This window comes from Corylus avellana, chromosome 1, assembly GCF_965113065.1.
Source record: "Corylus avellana chromosome 1, dhCorAvel1.hap1.2, whole genome shotgun sequence".
Taxonomy (NCBI): domain Eukaryota; kingdom Viridiplantae; phylum Streptophyta; class Magnoliopsida; order Fagales; family Betulaceae; genus Corylus; species Corylus avellana.
Window position 1 is genome coordinate 12,874,823 of NC_142490.1, and position 22,739 is coordinate 12,897,561.

The 22,739-nt window shown below is 37.1% G+C and overlaps 2 protein-coding genes and 1 long non-coding RNA gene across 3 annotated transcripts; 1 reads left to right on the plus strand and 2 right to left on the minus strand.

Annotated features, from left to right (window-relative positions):
* The first annotated feature begins 10,388 nt into the window (after positions 1-10,388).
* LOC148587951 (uncharacterized) lies at positions 10,389-12,542 on the plus strand. The gene is made up of 5 exons (XM_088513437.1): positions 10,389-10,454; positions 10,554-10,799; positions 11,888-11,986; positions 12,094-12,146; positions 12,496-12,542. Exons 1-5 carry the CDS (start codon positions 10,389-10,391, stop codon positions 12,509-12,511), a joined length of 480 nt encoding a protein of 159 aa, XP_088369563.1. The 3' UTR covers positions 12,512-12,542.
* Positions 12,543-13,449: 907 nt separating this feature from the next.
* Positions 13,450-15,304, minus strand: LOC148587952 (uncharacterized). Its single transcript, XR_015909098.1, has 3 exons — positions 15,168-15,304; positions 13,981-14,079; positions 13,450-13,873 (listed from the first exon to the last, which is right to left on the minus strand). It is a non-coding gene; the product is annotated as an uncharacterized LOC148587952 (long non-coding RNA).
* A 1,287-nt stretch (positions 15,305-16,591) lies between these two features.
* LOC132171154 (potassium transporter 5) lies at positions 16,592-21,264 on the minus strand. Its single transcript, XM_059582394.2, has 8 exons — positions 21,019-21,264; positions 20,530-20,755; positions 20,176-20,424; positions 19,351-19,401; positions 18,928-19,188; positions 18,652-18,819; positions 18,164-18,418; positions 16,592-17,816 (listed from the first exon to the last, which is right to left on the minus strand). The coding sequence occupies exons 1-8, from the start codon at positions 21,208-21,210 to the stop codon at positions 16,873-16,875; spliced, it is 2,346 nt and encodes a 781-aa protein (XP_059438377.2). The 5' UTR covers positions 21,211-21,264; the 3' UTR covers positions 16,592-16,872.
* Positions 21,265-22,739: the final 1,475 nt, after the last annotated feature.

Genomic DNA, 22,739 nt, shown 5'->3' on the forward strand with positions numbered 1-22,739 from the left:
TTGGGCACCACAAAACCCTCTTTGTTGATAATGGCTCAAATTGTCAACAAGTGTGAAGATAATTGCTGGAAAATATCAATATTGAAGTTGATGGGCTCAAGTCATATTTATCTATAAGAGGATAAGGTTAGTTTTAAAAGGAGTCTAAGAACAACTGAAATTTGATTTTTTGGAGAAAACGTGTGTGGATAAACATGTGGGTTGCAATGCTTATCTTCATCATGAAAAGACTTTGTATTCATGATGATTTCGTTTTTCCAGTAGCAATTAGATTAGAATTGTTTCTCCTCCTTTTTCGTGATTAAGCCTCTATAAAAGGACATGCAATCCTTGGTTAAGGGGGGATCCAGAAAATCCAAATTGGTGAGAGTACTTTGTGGCATTTACAAAATGTAGAGCGTTTTTCTTTACCGGGTATTTGAGAGGGACAGTTGAGTGGGGTGTAGAAGGGGTTAAGGGCTTGGGTTTGGGATATTAAACTTGAGCGGTTCAGGCTTGGACTATTATACTCAATATTTTTCAATAGTAAAGAAGGAGACCGGATTACGCCCCGTGGACGTAGGCATATTGCCGAACCACGTAAACTTTGTGTACGTGTGTGATTGGTGTGTGTTCTCGTGTGTTTTCATTCCAAACTTGTCTTTCGCATAAAGGGCTGGTGAGAAATTGGTAACCAATTAATTATCAATTTTTCCAACAATTGGTATCAGAGCCAGGTTGCGGATTTCTACTGGTTAAGAAGAAATGCAGTCCTTGAAGTTTGAGATTGAAAGGTTCGACGGAAGAATGAACTTTGGCTTGTGGCAAATACAAGTCAAGGACATCCAATCTGGGCTACACAAAACGTTGAGAGGAGCAGGTTTGGCAAATTGCTCCAAAAACGCTAATATTATTTCTCTCGTTACAGAGAGAGATGATGATGTTATTTGATAAGGGCATGTACATCCCCTGGCATGACCGCTAAAAATGTCAGGATAATGGATGTGTTCTATTAGCGGGTCCACATTTGCATACGAGACATTGATTTGGTTTTTTTTTATGTCGGGTATATGGTGGAAAAGGGTGTCGATGGCTAATGAACTTCCGGGGGAACCAAACATGGAAGTTGCACCATATTTTTCAGCAGGGTTTTTTCGACATGTGCCAAAAAAAAAAAAAAAAAAAATTCTTGGAATGGTATAATTCTAAGTGCATGTGCTCTTTATGGTGGAGCATGATAATTCTTGTAGAATTATTACTGTTGGTGTAAACAGTGTTTTGTACGACATCCCAAGGCGTGGAGATGGGCATCGGTCAAAATGCGGACCTGAGGTCTCAGGTGGAGGTTGCCAAATTTTCGCCAAGGTGGAGATTGTTGATAATGGCTCAAATTGTCAACAAGTGTGAAGATAATTGCTGGAAAATATTAATATTGAAGTTGGTGGACTCAAGTCATATTTATCTATAAGAAGATAAAGTTAGTTTTAAAAGGAGTCCAAGAACAACTGGAATTTGATTTTTTGGAGAAAACGTGTGTGGATAAACATGTGGGTTGCAATGCTTCTCTTCATCATGAAAAGACTTTGTATTTATGATGGTTTCGTTTTTCCAGTAGCAATTAGATTAAAATTGTTTCTCCTCCTTTTTCGTGATTAAGCCTCTATAAAAGGACATGCAGTCCTCGGTTAAGGGGGGATCCGGAAAATCCAAATTGGTGAAAGTACTTTGTGGCATTTACAAAATGTAGAGCGTTTTTCTTTACCGGGTATTTGAGAGGGACAGTTGAGTGAGGTGTACAAGGGGTTAAGGGCTTGGGTTTGGGATATTAAACTTGAGCGGTTCAGGCTTGTACTATTATACTCAATATTTCTCAATAGTAAAGAAGGAGATCGGATCACGCCCCGTGGACGTAGGCATATTGCCGAACTACGTAAACTTTGTGTACGTGTGTGATTGGTGTGTGTTCTCGTGTGTTTTCTTTCCAAACTTGTCTTTCGCATAAAAGGCTGGTGGGAAATTGGTAACCAATTAATTATCAATTTTCCCAACACTCTTTACTAGCCCTAATGGGTGATAATTCTTGGTGACCTCCACTAGCAACGGGTAATAACAGTACTGCTCCAAGCCTTCAATAGCACATGGGTTGAGACTAGGGCATGTGCAACTCCATATATGCCACCTCCCAACAGTACGATCACATATTTTTACCCATGAGCTGAATCCACGTACAAACGGAGGCTGGCTTGGTTTGTCAGCTAGCAGCCAACATCTTCACATGTCCATGCACATTGTCATGTTAGAGTATATATGTATATATCATGGAGTTCAAGAATAATAGTCATAGTTTAAGACTATAACTAACTTACAGCTGAAGAATATTATTGAGTCACACTTAAATGCTATTACTGAGTTATACGTGAATAGTTACCGACTATCACCCAGCTAACCTAGCTAGAATAGAAGTCTATTTGTATTTAACATGATTCTCCTATAAATATATAGGAGCAAGTTATATTGTAAATATCACTCAGAAAAATAAAAGCTTTCTGTGTCACTATCTTATTATTCCACTCTATTATTTGCACATTATTAGTTTCTTTCATGTCAACCATAAAAAATAAAAATAAAAACAAAAACAAAAAAACAAAAACAAAAAAAAAAACAAAAACAAAAACAAAAAACAAAAAATTAAAATATAATAATAATAATAATAAATTAGGTTTTTTTTTTGTTACGAATAATAAAGGCGAAAGTCTACATATACCCCCACAAACTACCATCTAATTGACAATATCCCTCCTAAACTTTCAATTGTGACAATGTTCCCCCAAATTATCAAAATATTGTTAATGTTCCCTCAATGACGAAACTTAATTATCATACAAATCTACCGACAAACAAATTATTTTAATTTATCTATTTGTTTTCCAGGCCTGGTTGATTTATATTTCTTTATTTTTTTTATTTGGTTTGGATATTAATAACACACGTGACCTATTAATAATAAGATACCAAAGAAATCTTATTTAATTTAGATTTCTAATATATTTTGGTAGCGATAGCGAGTTTGAAAGAAAGAAATCTCAACAATAATGCCATAATTCTTTTTTTTTTTTTTTTTTTATGAGTACATTGCAAGAAACCAAACAACAAAACAACAAACTACAAGAGACAAACAGAAAGGGGAAGGTCCTTCCCACTAGCTAGAGAGGAAGAAGGGAAAGGATAAGAGGAAAAGAGAATGCTACCAGAGTGAGATCTGGCTGCGGCCCAACGTGCCACTGAATGGGCACAGAAGTTTGCACTTCTATTAATTTTCCTAGCTTCCCAGGAGAAAACAATAGGAATAGTTTCTAAGGAGCCGATAATAATTGGAGAGACCCTCCAATCAAAAACAGAATTTGGATGTTGGAGAGATTGAAATTGTGGCTTATATGAAGTCGAGTGTCGGGGCCCGCTGTGCACATGGAACAATGGCAAAACAGGCTGTGATTTTGTCATGGAAAAACTAGATCGTGTGGTTGCAAATGCTGCATGGCATGACCGGTTTCCTAACGTGGAAGTCTCGTTAGACGTTGCTGTTTTTTCTGATCACATGCCTTTGTTAATAAATCTTGCAAGCAGAAATATGAAGATTAGGAGGGGAAGAGGATTCAGGTTTGAGGCTTCATGGGCAAAAAATAAAGCATGCAAAGAGGTTATAAAAAAAAAATCTAGAGGATCAAAGCGGTGGAGCATGGGACCTGGAAGTCAGTGGATAAGAAGTTGAAAGATAGCAAAAGGGGATTAAAGGAGTGGCAACGTGTGAACGGAAGAAATACGGGCCAGCAAATAAAGCAATTGTCCGAACAACTAGTTGCATGCCAGACAATTCACAATGGGGTGGATACGGCCCTCTTTCAAAAGCTGAATTTGGAATTGAAAAATAAACAGAATGAGGAGGACCTTTATTGGCGGCAGAGAGCAAAGGAGGATTGGATGAGGTATGGGATAAAAATACTCGGTATTTTCATGCATGTGCAAATCAAAAGAAAAAAGCCAACGTAATTACAGGGGTTACTGATGAGAGGGGGCAGAGATGGGAGACTAATGATCTTATTGGGGAAGCCTTTGTGCATTATTTTCAAAATTTATTTACAACAGGTGGGCCTAGAAGTATGGAGAATGTCTTGGGGGCAATTGGTCGAAGGGTAAACAACACGATGAATGAAATGTTGTGCAAAAAATTCACAATCGAAGAAGTGGGGATAGCTCTAAATCAAATGGCTCCGTTGAAAGCCCCTGGCCCGGATGGTTTTTCAGCTTGTTTTTTCCAAAAAAAATTGGGCGTCCATTGGCGAGGAGGTTAGCCATGTTGTACTTAATATTTTGAATACGGGTTGCATGAATAAAGAGCTTAATTTAACATATATTGCTTTAATTCCCAAATGTAAAAACCCCACTAGTGTCACTGAATATCGCCCCATTAGCTTGTGCAATGTGCTTTACAAATTAATTTCGAAGACCATGGCTAATAGATTAAAATTGGTGCTCCCCGAAATTATTTCACCGAACCAAAGTGCTTTTATTCCTGGTCGGTTAATTTCTGATAATATACTAGCTGCCTATGAGACCCTTCATACTATGCAATCGAGACTGTGGGGAAAAGCGGGTCATATGGCGGTGAAACTCGATATGAGAAAAGCCTATGACAGGGTGGAATGGGATTTTTTAGAAGCAATGATGGACCGGATGGGTTTTGACAGATGGTGGATTGAAAGAATAATGATGTGTGTCAGGTCAACTACCTATAAGGTCCTAATTAACGGGACACCTACAGGTCAGATTTTTCCTACAAGGGGAATCCGACAAGGGGACCCCATTTCACATTATCTTTTCTTGTTGTGTGCAGAGGCTCTTAGCTCCTTGTTGACCCTGGCGGATGGTAATGGTGAATTACCGGGAGTCCCCACTTCAAAGAAGGGCCCTCAGTTAAGCCATCTTTTATTTGCCGACGATAGCCTATTATTTTGCAAAGCGTCCCCTTCGCACTGGATTCGATTGACAAATCTCCTCAAGACGTATGAGATGGCTTCGGGGCAGCGGTTAAACCAAGCTAAAACGTCAATCTTTTTTAGCCAAAACACTCCCATAGAGGCCCAGATGGAAATTTTGCGATTGTCAGGGATCCCATCCACACAGAGATATGACAAATATCTCGATTTACCAGCCTTGGTTGGCAAATCTCGGAAACAAGCTTTCAAGAGTATTAAGGATAGAGTTTGGAGGCGTCTTAGTGATTTGAAGCTAAAATTGCTGTCATAAGCGGGGAAAGAGATCTTGCTGAAAGCAGTTATTCAAGCAATTCCTACGTACAGCTTGAGCATTTTTCTTCTTCCGAAAGGGTTATGTACCGAAATTAATTCCATGATGCAGAAGTTCTGGTGGGGGCATCAAGAGCAGGATTCACGCATACATTAGATGAGATGGGGTTAAATGGGATTATCAAAAGATCGAGGCGGTTTGGGATTTAGAGATTTGGTGAGTTTCAACAAGGCTCTCCTTGCAAAGCAATGTTGGCGGTTGCTACAATCCCCGGACAGCCTTACGGCAAAAATATTAAAGGCCAAATATTATCCCACTTCCTCATTCATGGACGCAAAATTGGGCTCAAAACCCTCCTTTGCGTGGAGAAGTATCCATGGGGCGAGGGATCTTCTTGAGGCCGGTTTGCTATGGAGAGTTGGCAATGGTCACTCGATTAATATATGGGGTGATGCTTGGATCCCTATTCCATCAACTTTTAAAATCCATTCTCCTCCGAAGATGCTGAATCCGAATAGCAGGGTGCATGAACTAATTGATCAGGAAAGAGGTGAGTGGGATCAAAATCTCTTAAATAGCATTTTTTCAACTGAGGAGGTAGTGGCTATTAATTCTATACAAGTTAGCCAAACGCAACAACCAGATATTCGGATTTGGCGGTGTACAAGTTTGGGTATCTTCTCGGTTAAAAGTGCTTATCATTTAGCAAAGGAGATGGAGATGAGGAAATGCCCGGGAGCTTCCACAAAATGGGAGGAAAGTAGGCTGTGGAAATTATCTATTCCAAATACGGCTAAGAATTTTTTCTGGAGAACCTGCAAAAATTTACTGCCCACCAAGGAAAATCTACTTAGGCGAAAAATGGTGAAAGAACCTTTTTGTCCCATTTGTGAGAGGGAACCGGAGACTGTTCTTCATGCTCTGTGGGGTTGTTCAGCTGCAAGAGACATATGGGGATGCAGTAGAAGGGTCTTTCAAAAGATGACCACAGATGGAGGGAGTTTCAAGCAGATTGCGGAAATTATCTTGTTAAAATGTGAACCAGGTGATTTTGCTCTCTTCATGCAGTTATCGCGACAGGTATGGTTTCGCAGAAACAAATGGGTTCATGAAGGAATTTTCATTGACCCAAATGTTATTCTTAAAAAAAATAGCAGAGGATACATTGGCCTACGCGCAGCTACAACAGAAGGAGCCAGCAGAACATAATGTATCTATTAGGCAACAGGCGTGGATGGCTCCTTTGCAAGGTTGGTACAAGGTGAACTGGGATGTGGCCATAGATAAATTAAATGAAAGGGTGGGGATTGGAGTTGTGCTCAGGGATGAAAAAGGACATGTGATCGCAGCTATGTGTAAAAAGCGGATGGGTGTACTGGAGCCAGCAATGGGGGAAGCATACGCCGCCTATCATGCAGCGGTTTTTTGCCGAGATATGGGAGTGCACAATGCAATTTTGGAGGGAGATGCAAAAACAAATTGTGGAGGCTATCAATTCAGCTAAGGAAACATGGAGTCGTTTTGGGCATCTAATAGAAGACACAAGGCGTGTACTAGGCACTCTATCAAACTGGAATTGTGTCTTTGTTCCTCGCGAAGTAAATGAGGCGGCTCATAGGATGGCGAAAGTGGCCTTCACTGATATCAGTGATAGAATTTGGAGAGGTACTACTCCTAATTGTATTAGTGATATTATTTTGATGGAACAGTTAGCTCTATCTTGATGATTGTTTTTGGAGTTCTTATGCTCCACCTCGAGTTATTATCAATAAAATTCATCAGTTCAGTTTTTCAGGAAAAAAAAAAAAAAAAAAAGCTACCGACTCTTTTTGAATGGATTATTCACTAGGATTTAACTAATACAAGCAACATGACCCTACAAACAAACAAAAAATGAAACTTTTGATATTTTTGTCGTTTAATAGACAAAAAGCTAGCAAACGGAAAAACAAAGGCGACGAGATCGTTGTAAATTTAAATGCTCTGCGTGGTTTATCCGTGATACTTGACACAAATCAGATTTATTTAGCTGGAGGATGTTTTGGAATTGTGAAATAGAAATTTTAAGTTAAAGTATTACTTTTTAGTAAATTTTATTTTATTTTATTTTATTTTTAATGTTCGTTTAAGGGGTTTGAAAGTGTGTTTAATACTCAAAGAGCCTTAAAAAATAAAAATAAAAATAAAAATAAATAAAATAAAATAAAAACTCAAATAGTCCGTTTGAAGAAAAATGTATATGTTTGGTAAAAATAAAAAATAAAAGCGTTTTTAAGGGTTCAAAAAGTTAAAAAAATGGTCAAAACGTACTTTTAGAAAAAGTTTAAAAATAAAGTTTTGTTTTTCTTTCAAAAAGTACTTTTTTATTTAAAAGCTATATTACACAATTTCAAACATGCTCTTAAGCTTTTGCCGAAAGTAAGTTTTGGTTATTTTTAAGTTTTTTGGACTCAAGCGCTTCTAACTTTTTTTACCAAACAGGTTTTTTTTTTTTTTTTAACAGACTTTTTGAGTGTTAAACGCACTTTTAAACCATTCAAACGCACATCTAAATAAGTCCTTAAACTTTTGCCAAAAAACACATTTTAGCCATTTTTAAAAATTTGTTCAGCTGTCGAATACTAGTTCGCTTGATTCGATCGATCTGTTTCATTTTCCGGTTTTATTAATTAATGTTTAATTGTTTTCGTGACTGTACAAGATCTTGGATTATTCCATGAAACCATAATAAAGTCAAGCCCTTAAACTTTTCCAAAAATACATTTTAGCCATTTTTAAAAATTTGTTCAGCTGTCGAATTCTAGTTCGCTTGATTCGATCGATCTGTTTCATTTTGCGGCTTGATTAATTAATGTTTAATTGTTTTCGTGACTGTACAAGGTCTTGGATTATTCCATGAAACCATAATAAAGTCGCTTATTCACATGCATGTGCCGGCCAAACATAAGATATTGTATTGATTTCACAATAATTCCAAGATTTTATTTTATATTTTCTATCCATTATTGCACTTCCTCTGTTGAAGTATTTGTCTATAGACAAAGTTTTCCTCCAAACTAGGTTAGAGGAATTTTTTTCAACTTATTCTATAAAAATGACATGTGTCCATTTTTTTAAGGACAAAGTTTTCCTCCAAACTAGGTTGGAGAAATTTTCTTCAACCTAGTCTTTAAAAGTGACATGTGTCCCTTGAACATGTAAGATACACATGTTTTTTTAATAGTAGGGACAAAGTTTGAATAATTTTTATTAAAAACTCATGCGCATCTCATATGTTATTAAAAAAAAAAAAGGACACGTCATATAGATTAGGTTGAAGGAAATTCTTCAACCCAGTTTGGAGGAAATTTCATTGCCACGTTAGCTTAGCAATGAAATTTCTTCCAACTCTGTCCTTACAATTAAAAGCAATTTCTTCCAAATTGCTTTTTAAATAAAATTTCTTCCAACTCTGTCCTTACAATTTAAAAAAACATGTGTTTCTTACATGTAAAAAACACATATCATTTTTATAAAATAAATTGGAGGAATTTCCTCCTATCCAGTTTAGAGGAAAACTTTGTCCAACAATATTACATAAGTCTCTATTTATAGTGAGACAATGAATAATGAGTAATAAACTCAAATAAAGATCATGTTCTATCAACATGGTTCTTTCGTATTTACAACCCTAACCGTCTCTTTTCTCTCTAGCCACCAGAGAGAAAAGCGAAACCCTCCAGCCACATAGGAGAGGAGGGTTGGCCGTTTGGCTGCCTCCTTCCTCCCCTCGTCCTCCTCGCTCCGGTACTAGTTATTTACCTGATGCCCTAGCTCTGGTGCCTCTTCTCTTCCCCTTCCTTGCCGCTCCTTTTCCCCTCTGTTTTTCTCCGTTTTTGACCCTTCCCTGCTGCTTTTCTTCCCCCACCTTCATTTTCTGCAGCGGGCTCCTTGGCAATGTTTTGGCTCTTTGTGGATTCGGATTTTGTCTGTGGTCGCCGCTGACCTGTGTCGCCGCTTCGCTGCCCGCTATTAGGGTTTTCTTTCATGCGTCCCCACCGCGTTGAGCTCCCACGCCCCTTATGTGGCGGTTTCCGGCCTACACGGGTCCGGCTACCGTCTTCCCACTTTGTGCTCCGTTTCCTTGTTTTTTTCCTGCTTTGGTGGTTCCTTGTTGTTTTTTCCCCTTTTTTTCTTGTTTGTGGTTGTTTTCAGGTCCTGCTTTGCCGGTCTTCTTTGCGCCTATTCGCCATCCACTGTCCACTGTTGGGCCTTTCGACGAGTCCCCGCCGCGATGAGCTTCCATCGCCCCTTCGGTTTTCGGTTCCCGGTGTGTGTGTGATTAGAGTGTGCTGTTTCTTTTCTTGTTTTATTTCCCTGTTTTGTTGCTTCTTTAAGATGTATTTGTGTTTTGGCGTATGTTTTTTTCCTGTATTGTTTAATTTCCCTGTTTTGTTAGGCTTGTAATAAGGCTTTTTCCTCTCTCACTCGATCTATGTCGCCTTCGGGTTAATTAGTTTTGGTCCAGACCTTTGGGTTGTGGATGTGATCATTATCCTGGCCTTTGAGGAGGAAGAGTTTCGGCATGAGAGTCTTTTCGCTCTCAGGGTCAAGGAATAATTGCTATCCATGCATTTGGTTGAGTCTGTCTGTCACAAATCTAATACTAAATCTGATTTTAGTCATGGGTTAGCGAATTGGTCTCGAATCTTGTACTAAACCTGGTAATCTTATAGCTTTATGTTATGGTTGCTTCAGAACTTTGCTCTGTGATGTAAGAGCGTTATACTCGTGGTATTATTGAATAAAATGTTATGTTTTTCTCAAAAAAAAAAAAAAAAAAAAAAAAACTCAAATAAACCCTAAAATATATAAAGAATAATAAATCCTACGAAAGAAATAAAATAAGAAAAATTTAAAATATTCTAACGAATGAAATAATATATTCTAAATATTCTAAGATATTCTAACATTCTTTCAAAATCAAAGTATAAGCTTGAGTTTGGAAAATAGAATAAATTAAAGGCATTCGAAGTCGATGATTGGATCAAGTCAGTGCCAACGAGAAAGGCTGAAACTGCCTGTCGGCTAAAAGAATCCGTTGAAAAGCCAAACAATTAAAAAACATGGGAAGGGCCAATACGCATTGTGCTAAGGTTAGAAAGGCTGACAATAACGACACGAGAAATGAGGTTTGATAAAGGCACAACACAAACCCAACTTAAAACCAACTTCTCTCCTGCGTGGCATTTATTTATTTTTTATTATATTTTTTTAAAACCAAATCAAAGATCAGTAAAAATCAAATTTCTCTCTCAGTCCCTCGCTCTCCCTCCCGCACTCACCATCTCTCCTCCGGCGAGTTCTTCAGCCACCAGAAATCCTCCCTCACTCCATCGCTCTCCCTCCCGCACTCACCCTCTCTCTCCTCCGACGAGTTCTTCGGCACCGGCGAAGCTGTTCGTCCGTCGCAAGGTTCCATCCACTGTCTCTCTCACTCCGGCGAAGCCGAAGGCTCTCTCTCTCCTCCACCGGTGGTAAGCAATCCCTCTCTCTCATCCACATTCAAAATCTAGGGCTTTTTGATTTATGTGTAGTGGGTGCTAGAATAGTGTATTAGATTTATGTGTATTTAGGGTTTAGATTTCTGTTTTTTGAATATTATTGGGTATGGATTTGTTTTGGGTTTATGGAGGTATAATGCATAGTATGGGAGCTGAATTCCAATTTGCAGTAGATAGAATGATAGGTGGTTGTTTTCCTGCATTATGGCTGAATATATATTACCAAACAAAAAGTTGTTTTTGGTACTACTACTATGCTCTCTCTCTGCAAGTGATATAAGAATGTAAGCTAGAATTATCATTTTATCAAATATTGCAAATTGAACTCTTAGCACTGGCCTAATTTTAGGGAACTTTAAGTAGCTAGGCTATATATCCACCTTGATATATCAAAACACAACTGTTATGCCTTGGGAAGCAAGTTGCCGCACAGTTTCAAGCCCAATCCCCTTGTTTGCTCCTGTAACCACTGCATACCTGTAAGAAATCCCCACAAATGGGCACAAAAAACATAAAAGATGTGCCTTGTTTTTTTCCCAGAAAAAGTTGTGCAGTTGTTGAAGAACAAATATATGTACCTTTCTGGTGTATGATTTCCATTGCTTTCCATTTTGCTATGCTTTGATGAACAGATATGTTGACCTGTTCATACAATGAGCTGGAGGCATATTTGTTCTTTAGCCGTGCTTGCCTTGAATGGATGCAGGTTTGTGGATGAATACTTGGTGCATCTTTTGATGTATTGAATTCCACTTTTTATTTAGCTGGATTGATTTAAAAATCTCAGGTTGGCTTGCTGATGTAGAAATAATAAAGGGATCAGTATCTTACACTCGAATGTTCATAGACATTACAGAAACTATGTCAAAGCTAAAAACTGCTTAAACTGTGTTATGACTGTAAATGAGTTGTCTGTGGAGTTTTTCTTGTTTCTTTTTTATTGACTGACTCTATGCTTGAGATAATTTAAATATTTCTTATAGCCATCTGGCTTGAAAATGGATGGAGAACTTGGTTATATCAGTGACATATCTTGAACCATGTTCTTCCAATCATAACAGGCGACTGGAACACAACCCGATATCATTCATGTCCATGAATGGCAGGCTGGAGCTTTACCACTGCTTTACTGGGTTATGTACCATTATCTCTCACTTAAGGTATTTACTTCAAGTTTTGTGACAGATATAGATGCTGTTAAATAGTTTTACCTCCCTTCATATGAGATTTGATATTGATATTGATATTGATGTATTTTTGTTTATAGAAGCCAAGAATAGTATTGACAATCCACAATATGGAGCATTATGGGGAGTGTAGGTAAGCTTATCCTTTTGTTATTCCCTTGTGCTTTAACCATCAACTCCCTTCAACATTTTCCACTTTCCATTTTATGCACCCATGGTTTGCAATTGCTTGGTTCACCCCACTACCACAATCATTTGTGTCTCATTAAAGTATTTGCCTCGCTACCACAAGGTTTTACAAGTTTCACGGTTTTCCAAAGAGAGGAGTTTGAAAGAAATTTCCTGCTTGTCTTACCCTCCTCCTTTTTTTTTTGTTATTTATTTGGGTATGATAGGAGATTGAGTACGATACTGAATTTGCAAAGGATGCCCCAATTCAAAGTCAGATTTTCTACTGACTTTGGAGTATGTCTGATTGGCAGGCTGCAAACTATCTGAACATCAAGAGCTTGCTGGATTTGACTTGCCAGACAGTGGCTGACATGATCAAGGGCAAAAATCCTGAGGAAATCCGCAAGACATTCAACATTAAGAATGACTTCACACCAGAGGAAGAGGAGGAGGTTCGCAGGGAGAATCAATGGGCCTTTGAGTGAAGATCCAAAATAAAGCATATCTGTTTTTTTGTGGCTTATGTTTCTCTTTTGTGCTGGCGAAAGGGGATGTTGTTTCTACCTATCTAAGACTTCTTAAGATATTAACTTACTATTCTGGCTGTTACTATTGTAGACAATGGTTGTTTTGCTCAAACCTTGGCCCCACTTCCCTCCCTTTCCATTTATTTTCCCCATGATGTTCAATGGATCTTTTTTTTTCTATGTTAATATTACAAAAATTTGTAGAGATTTTTAGCAACTGATTTTATGGAGTATACTTGAGTCGGTACAGTGTATATGCATTGTCTTAAATGGTCATTTGCAAATTGAACTAAGACAACCATTACCCATCAAGAAAAGAATGTGATTTACAAAAATGCTTGAGATTCATGATGGTTTTACAATGTGGACTCCTCTAAGATGGGTATCTAGAAACATTATGAAAACACCAGCTGAGTGTCCCAGCGAAAGTGATCATGTGTGTAAAGCAGGTTTCCTCTTCACCCAAAACCAAGCGCACTCCCTCAAAAAAAAATTATCTTTTTTCTTCCTTGGAGACTACAAAGCTTCAAAATGGAGCATTTCTTACAGACTCTAGCTTGGAATAGTGATCATGAATAATCCTTGACAATCCAAATTCAAAAGAAAATCGAATAAAAAAAAAAAAGATCCCAAATTGGTCTATTGTGCACCAGTGATCTACAAATTCTTACTCTGCTATGCATAAAGCAAATATTCCTTTTTGGGTCCTGTTTTGGTGTTTTAAGCATGAAAATGGGTAAATAGGACACTAAAATTTATCAGTCTTCTTTAAGGCATTACATTCCCTAAAAAAAACTTTCATAAACAATAAGAAATATGCAATAAACATAAATGACAAAGCTCTTCCGCGTTGCTCCCAACACAATCCTTTTAAAGAGTTACATGACAATTTCTCAAAAAGACAAAGTCACATGGCAACTTCTCAAAAAGACAGTTACATGACAATTCCCTAAAAAAAATGCCAACATCAAAGGCATAAACTATATTAAATTTTACATGCTCTTGGACATAATGACATGTATCAGAGAGCGGATACTTGAAAGCTCATCACCAGTAATCGTAGGCAAGTATTGTCGATGGTTGAGAACGGCATAAACTTCATTGAAGATGGGCTGCACCTGCGTTGCAATCATTGGGTCTGTTGGGATTATAGCATTGGCTTCTATAAACAAAAATATATCAATATCAATATCAATATCAAATCTCATATGAAGGGAGGTAAAACTATTTAACAGCATCTATATCTGTCACAAAACTTGAAGTAAATACCTTAAGTGAGAGATAATGGTACATAACCCAGTAAAGCAGTGGTAAAGCTCCAGCCTGCCATTCATGGACATGAATGATATCGGGTTGTGTTCCAGTCGCCTGTTATGATTGGAAGAACATGGTTCAAGATATGTCACTGATATAACCAAGTTCTCCATCCATTTTCAAGCCAGATGGCTATAAGAAATATTTAAATTATCTCAAGCATAGAGTCAGTCAATAAAAAAGAAACAAGAAAAACTCCACAGACAACTCATTTACAGTCATAACACAGTTTAAGCAGTTTTTAGCTTTGACATAGTTTCTGTAATGTCTATGAACATTCGAGTGTAAGATACTGATCCCTTTATTATTTCTACATCAGCAAGCCAACCTGAGATTTTTAAATCAATCCAGCTAAATAAAAAGTGGAATTCAATACATCAAAAGATGCACCAAGTATTCATCCACAAACCTGCATCCATGCAAGGCAAGCACGGCTAAAGAACAAATATGCCTCCAGCTCATTGTATGAACAGGTCAACATATCTGTTCATCAAAGCATAGCAAAATGGAAAGCAATGGAAATCATACACCAGAAAGGTACATATATTTGTTCTTCAACAACTGCACAACTTTTTCTGGGAAAAAAACAAGGCACATCTTTTATGTTTTTTGTGCCCATTTGTGGGGATTTCTTACAGGTATGCAGTGGTTACAGGAGCAAACAAGGGGATTGGGCTTGAAACTGTGCGGCAACTTGCTTCCCAAGGCATAACAATTGTGTTTTGATATATCAAGGTGGATATATAGCCTAGCTACTTAAATTTCCCTAAAATTAGGCCAGTGCTAAGAGTTCAATTTGCAATATTTGATAAAATGATAATTCTAGCTTACATTCTTATATCACTTGCAGAGAGAGAGCGTAGTAGTAGTACCAAAAACAACTTTTTGTTTGGTAATATATATTCAGCCATAATGCAGGAAAACAACCACCTATCATTCTATCTACTGCAAATTGGAATTCAGCTCCCATACTATGCATTATACCTCCATAAACCCAAAACAAATCCATACCCAATAATATTCAAAAAACAGAAATCTAAACCCTAAATACACATAAATCTAATACACTATTCTAGCACCCACTACACATAAATCAAAAAGCCCTAGATTTTGAATGTGGATGAGAGAGAGGGATTGCTTACCACCGGTGGAGGAGAGAGAGAGCCTTCGGCTTCGCCGGAGTGAGAGAGACAGTGGATGGAACCTTGCGACGGACGGACAGCTTCGCTGGTGCCGAAGAACTCGTCGGAGGAGAGAGAGGGTGAGCGCGGGAGGGAGAGCGATGGAATGAGGGGGGATTTCTGGTGGCTGAAGAACTCGCCGGAGGAGAGATGGTGAGTGCGGGAGGGAGAGCGAGGGACTGAGAGAGAAATTTGATTTTTACTGATCTTTGATTTGGTTTTAAAAAAATATAATAAAAAATAAATAAATGCCACGCAGGAGAGAAGTTGGTTTTAAGTTGGGTTTATGTTGTGCCTTTAACATTTTTCATTTTATATTCATTATTCTATTGAGGTATTTGTCGATTCGCATTAGGAGTTGCTTTCTAATGGCATAAAAAATGTGCATAATATGTGAGCCTTGAGACTTTAAAGTATCATTCACACCCAGAAACCAAAGGTTGACAAATTTGTCCAAACGTTATTTTCCCAGAAAATTTAACATCAATTTACGCAAGAGTTTGTTGGCAGCGAACAATTTCAATTAATTAAAATTCTTGAAAAAGACAAAGCAAGTATTACCCGAGGTTTAAAGCCCCATATATATATAGGGTTAAATACTTTAAACCCCGTTAGGGTTTAGCAACTTTATTTTTTTATTCTGGGGTTTCACTTTTATCACAGGACCCCCTTGTGGTTTTGGTAAAGACCAATTTAGTCCATCTGTTAGTTGACCGTTAAGATTAACACGTGGACCAATCAGATGTTGACACGTGGTACCTATTTAATTTTTTTTAAAATTAACAAAAAAAATGTATTTAAAAAAAAAAAAAAAAAAAAAAGAAAAGGACAAAACTGGGGGTGGCCGAGCCACCCCCTTGGCCATTTGGGGGTGGCTCGGCCACCCCCTTTGGCCATGGCCACCCCCATCTGGCCGGATGGGGGTGGCCGAGAATGGCCAAGGGGGTGGCTCGGCCACCCCTAGTGGGTTCTGGGGGTGGTTTCGACCACCCCCTTGGATCCCAAGCCACCCCCAAATGGCTAAGGGGGTGGTTCGGCCACCCCCAGTTTTTTTCTTTTCTTTTTCTTTTTCTTTTTTTTTTTAAAAAAAAAATACATTTTTTTTGTTAATTTAAAAAAAATTTTAAAAAAATTAAATTAAATAGGTGCCACGTGTCAACATCTGATTGGTCCACGTGTCAGTCTTAACGGTCAACTAACGGATGGACTAAATTGGTCTTTACCAAAACCTCATGGAGGTCCTGTGATAAAAGCGAAACCCCAGAGGAAAAAAAATAAAGTTGCTAAACCCTAAGGGGGGTTTGAGGTATTTAACCCATATATATATATATATATATATATATATATATCTTTGCCGTAGACTTTTATGGAAAAAAATATGGTACTTTTATTGACGCCAAGCCTTTTCCTATATATATTGTACAACATCTTAATCTAAAATTTACAAAATCCGCCCATTACCCGAGGTTTTGGGGAGGGCTGGGGAGGAGAATTTATGCATACGTTAGAGGAAGAGCTATATATTGTCACGAAATATCCAACACTCTTGGCCCCTTGAATCTAATTTATAATAATCCAGAAAAGGCAAAGTAATGACATATTGAGATAACATAGTTGACCACCTTAGCTTACCAAATGCTCCTGCAATTTCTTCATGTTCGATCTATTATAGCTCATAAGTCATGCCTACTTTTAGCATCCGCTTGTGAGGAATATCAAAAACATTTTCAGTCTGTCTTAAATTTTTCCTCAAGAAATTGTAAGCATAATTGATCAGAAATCGCTTTCCTATTCCTGCTCCTTTTCCAGCAACCACTTCATTCTCACCAATCAAATGAACAACCCCAGCTCGCCATGCTTCATCCAAAGCCTCAATCTCTCTCCCCAACTCCTCTTGCAACTTCTCTTCATCAACATGATCATTTAGATCCTTGTTTTCATGGTCGCCTTGATCATAATCAATATTTTCAACATTATTGGATTTACTTTGGTTGAACCAAAAATCATCTGTAATAAACTCCTTCAATCTCTCAACCAACATTTTTTCAAGGGGCCCTTGCTCTTGAGGCCTATCTGTGTACCCATATCTCACAACACATCGAAACACATTTTGGTCTTTTGTCTGCACACGACGAAAGAGGAAACGCTCTTCCACAGGAACTTTGCTGATGGGTAGTGACTTGATTGAGACAAAGACAAGTGTCGAGTGCATTGCAGGAACATTTGCAACATAGTGCTTGAAAATGGGCGGGATGCCTTGAACAAGCTCTGAATAGAACAAGGCCAAGCCTGGGAGTCGACAAAACTTTGTATCAGTACCAATCTCCTTGAGCTTCTCCAAAGAAACTTTGTGATTCAACTCATAGAAGTACTTTCTTCTGTGGACATCATTCCAAATGTACATTATACTCATCAATACCGCAGCAAAGGCTAGGGGAAGATATCCTCCTTGGTCGAACTTATAGAGGACTGAGCTTAGATAGAGAAGCTCCACAGAGCCAATAACAAGAACATAGGATACTATCAAGAGTATGTGAGATTTCCATATTATGATCATGATTAGTACTAGGAAGGCCGATGTGAGAGTCATCACAAATACCACTGCTATCCCTGTATGCAAAATAACAAAAATAAAATACCATTAGCTTTTTTTTCCTACTCAAAAAGGTAGACGAAAAAGACCAATTGCAACCATTCTAAATGGGTGTGATCATAATAGCAATTGCCCTTTAGAAGCCGCACAAGAACCGCCAAAGTCTGATCTCATCCCATTAGGGTATCAGTCAGAACCAAGACGGCTAATACTAATAAAATTGAAGATTCTCATTTCGAAAGTCAAATTCTCACCCTAATACAAACTCGACCACTTTCATAATTTCCTTTAGGTTTAAATATTACTATTTAATAGCCAAATTCAACCAAACATGAAAGCTATGTGGGTGTAGTGTATTAATTACCGTATGCATTGCCAATCTTTGCAGTGCTCCTGAATCCCAAAGTGACTCCTATGCACGCCAACATAAGAAGATAATTGACTTCTGGTATGTACACTTGTCCTTCATACTTAGCCGATGTATGCACGATTTTAACCCGAGGAAAACACCCTAGTGAGAGGGATTGCTGAACAATAGAGAAAGTCCCTGAAATCATGGCCTGGCTAGCTACTATTGACGCCAATATAGCTAACACAAACGTTGGCCAATACAAAGGGTCTGCATCACAAGTAGCCATCTCAATTAGTTAATGGAGAACTTTAATTAATTGTAACATTAACTAATTCTTTTAGGATATAATTTAAATGCATGTTAAAATATTTATTAAACAATATAATTAAATTTACTATTATCTATTAGGTTAAACTTTTGAGATAATCGATGATTTAACAATATGAGTAGTGTTCTCTAGATCGTGACAGAAAATTAATTTTATTTTTTATTTTTTTAACCTGGTATGGACTCGTAGAAGGTATCCTTGACAAGATCATTGTGGTGGCGAAGGAAGGAGGCTTGTCCAGTGTAAGCCAATATGAGAGCCGGGTATGTCACCGAGCACATACTTATTTGAATAGACCGAACTGTGAAGTGGCCAACATCGGCAAACAGTGCTTCGGTTCCTGCATATATATTTGAAGTTAATTAATCTTCATTAATTAATTAACAAAAATAATAATAATTATCTCATTTTATAATTAATTGGGAAGCAATAATATTTCCATATATACCTGTTATGGCAAGCACAGTGCCACCAAGGGAGATCCATGCTTCTTTTTTGTTCCTTCGAAAATAGTCAACAATGTATTTTGGATTAATGGCTTTGACAACACTTGGGTCAAATTTGATGAAATTGTAAAGGCCAATGCCCCCGATGAAGGCGAACCAAACGCAGATTATTGGCGCAAAAGTGTAGCCCACTTTGTCGGTTCCAAATCTTTGAATCATAAATAGGAAGATCAAGATTGCAACTGATATCCAAACAATCATATCTGTAGAGGAAGGAAAAATAATAGCACTGCATGAACAATAGATTAAAAGAGTAATATATATTTTATTTGAGTTTGCACCAAATTACTAAGCACTCTTAATTAATTTGTCAAACTTTCTTAAAAATATAATCATGAAGAGTTGAGTAGTAAATGTGGGGGTACCTTCTGTCATTGCAGATGTAGCTACCTTGATACCTCCCACAGCCGATAACACTGCCAGTAAAATGGAAAAGAGGAAATTAAAAGTTGGAATTTCAAAGTCAAAAGTCAGACAAAATTAATTAGCAACAAAAAGACGAAGCTTCTCGTAATTTACTTGTCTTTTTGCATCGTTTCCAATAAATCAACAATGACGATAACAGAAGCGTGGCGACATTGGAAAGGTATAAACCATTATGACTTATGAGGAGGCGTGCCATTATTTTATTAAATCCTCTATGCTATTTTTTTCATTTTCTTTTATAAAGATATATTATAAACATTCCTGAAAATTCTCATATCGTTTTTTCCTTTTAAAAAAACACCAATTATTTAAGAGAAAATATCACTTAATTCTCTCCAACTTTCATAGTTTTTGCAATTAACTATGAAAGTCTGTAATGTAATCCTTCTATTATGATTTTCTGTTAAATCTTAATAAATGCCTTGAAAATTTACTTCTGTTTTATATATATATATATATATATGGTAATTTTATAAATTTTACCAAAGTATCAAAGTCATTTCATTAATTTTTTGTTTGATATAACTTTAAACTTAACGAGATAAGTGACGTTACAAACTTTTTAAAGATTTAATATATTAAATTAAAAAATTTTAAACTTTAAAAAATAATTGTAAAAGTTATAAAAGTTAAATACGTAAATTGAAGTTTCCTCGTTTAACAAACATATATAGCATACATATATAACACGTTTAAAGGGTCATTTTCAAGAGACAAAGGGTAATATATATATATAGAGAGAGAGAGAAGATTAATTAAGATACCTGACATGCAAGGAGTGAGAACGCCATCACCAATCACCATGGAAGTGCCAAGCATGGTGGCAATCAATAGGAAGAACTTGGCAAACCGGCTGCCCTCCAGCTTAGTCTTCACCCTCGATGCCATCCATTGACGACTACTTGGCAACTCAAGCTGGAAATTGGAGACCTCCCGGTCCTCAGCTTGCTGGCTTGGGATCAACCCAACCTTGGCATACCGGCATATCAGAGAGTACAAAGCAAACGTCCCTCCTAAACAAATTAAATTAATGTAACAAAAGCATTGATTAACAAAATATAAATATATAAATAGGTAATTAATTAATAATAAAAGGGGTGTTGTATAAATATTGGTACCTTCGCCATTATCATTGGCCTGCAAGACGATGAAAACGTACTTGATGAGAGGGATTAAGGTGAGGGTGTAAAAGATCAAAGAAAGAACACCCAGAATGTCGTCGTTGTGCTTTATTCCATGGCTGAAAGTGCTCGCGTACACATACAGCGGTGATGTACCAATGTCACCGTATACAATTCCGATGCTCTGGAATGCTAAATGCAACACCACCGACCACCCCACTACCTGAAATTTATAAAGAAAAACAACGTTAAAATTTTTGTTTTTGTCTTGTTCCGGACATGTTGCCGCTTAATTATTAAGGCTCAACACGCGTAATATTTAATTTAAATTGTGAGTAAATTTGCAGAGTCAAGATTCGATGATTCGATCTTTGACTCGGAAACTATGTTAAATTACTAATAAATTTAATCACTTAATCAATACTTTAACATTACCATATCAAGCAATAACTAATAATAATAATAATAGCAAACATATATATATACCTTGGAGCCATGGCCATGACGACCGGGAACAGTGGAGGATTCTATGTCCAAGGAATCGAATCTTCGCAAAACTTTCTTCCCGTTGAGTTCTCCGGAAACAGCTTGCTCCATACTTGGTTCAGAATATGCTGCTGCTGCTGATGCTTCAGTACTAGACATTTCTGCAACCCCAGAAACTCTATTACTATTCATTAATGGAGAAGAAGCACTATGGATTCCCCCACCTTCTAAGTTATCTCCACTACTAATTAGTGCAACTTCCCATTTCAGAACGAGGATGGAGGTCAGCTTTATATGGACAACAAGAGCCGACATATTTGAATTATCGGGGCTACCAAAACGCCTTTTCCAAGAGTACGTGAAATCCCAAGGGACGTCGATCCGGCTTGGCAAGTTGCTGTTTACTGGTCATCGAGAGAATGGACAATTCGACCAAAATTTTTTTTTTTTTAACGGTTAAAATTTAATTTTAAGTTTCAATTTACTAGTTATCGAGGGATGGGATTTGACTTAGGCGCCTTAAAAAAAAGTATAAAAAAAATTTTTCAACAGTTTACTGGTTATTGAAGGACGAGATTTGGCTAAGGTGTTGTAATTTAATAAATTTATAACAATTTTTTTAACGGTACAAGTTTATTTTAAATTTTTCATAAAAATAAGAGAATAAAATTAAATATAAACGGTTAAAATAAATACAAAAAAGTCTTCTACAATTTAATTTTTTTTTAAGGCAATTAAACATTATTTTCATGTCCATACGTACGTACTAGTTAACGTCAGTGCGCGCGAGTTAGTCAAGGTCACGCGCGCAGCATCGCGGGAAATTTCCTCCTGCTTGTTAACTTAGGGACCAATCAAGCTACCCTACCACGGCATTAATGTCAAACACGTGTTGTAAATATGCCCATAATGATCACAAATAAGAGGAAGCCAAGTTGCCTATATGAGTCCATGTTTTTTCTTCACTAGAAAAATCAAATAAACCACACTTTTCGTATTTTTTATTTTTTTGTACTGAGTAAAATTGGTTCAATGCATGCATCTGCAAGACTGCAGCCTCTAGTGGTTCATAATAATTGAATTTGGGGGGCCAAGGAACTATACTTTCTGAACCTTTCACTTCATATATATATATATATATATGAAGTATATATATATATATATATGACTTTAATTACTTTAATTCACAAACTATGTATGGTCTTCTTGAATTCTTTTATATATAATATATTATGATATTTTTATGAAAGAAAAAAAAAAGTATTTTAATTAATTCTTTCACCGCGTATACTGTATGAATTAGGGAAAACGAAATAAGTTAATCGCATAAGATAATACGAACACGTGAAGCAATGGACTTTCTCGTTCATGTATAAATGGTCAAAGAGATGACAAAGGTAAACTAATGCATGCATTATAATTAAAGAAAGAAGATATATACAAGGGAATCATGAGTACTTGTAAGCTATTTTGTCAACTTTTGAGATATTTAGAAAGAGACATAGCGTGTGGTGACTTTTCTTCTTTCTATTTCAGTATTTCCTCACTGTTACGACGTAGCATATATATATATATATATATATATATATATATATGCTGCCTAACGTTACCTATTATCATAATAGAGTAGACTATCCACCCAAGGGCCATGGGTGGCCAAAAATGGGATGGCCGGCCACCCCATATGACAAAAGTGGGGTGGCCCCAAAGTATTTTCTTGT

What these genes read in the sequence shown, in the direction of transcription:
- LOC132171154 (XM_059582394.2), bottom strand. Translation starts at nt 21,210, where the DNA reads ATGAATAGTAATAGAGTTTCTGGGGTTGCAGAAATGTCTAGTACTGAA. An exon ending in TCTCACTCCTTGCATGTCAG is followed by an intron (nt 19,402 to 20,175) that starts GTATCTTAATTA and finishes TTTTACTGGCAG; the next exon opens with TGTTATCGGCTGTGGGAGGT. An exon ending in CACTGTGCTTGCCATAACAG is followed by an intron (nt 18,820 to 18,927) that starts GTATATATGGAA and finishes ATATATATGCAG; the next exon opens with GAACCGAAGCACTGTTTGCC.
- LOC148587951 (XM_088513437.1), top strand. Translation starts at nt 10,389, where the DNA reads ATGGGAAGGGCCAATACGCATTGTGCTAAGGTTAGAAAGGCTGACAAT. An exon ending in ATAACGACACGAGAAATGAG is followed by an intron (nt 10,455 to 10,553) that starts GTTTGATAAAGG and finishes ACCAAATCAAAG; the next exon opens with ATCAGTAAAAATCAAATTTC. An exon ending in CTCTCTCTCCTCCACCGGTG is followed by an intron (nt 10,800 to 11,887) that starts GTAAGCAATCCC and finishes CAATCATAACAG; the next exon opens with GCGACTGGAACACAACCCGA.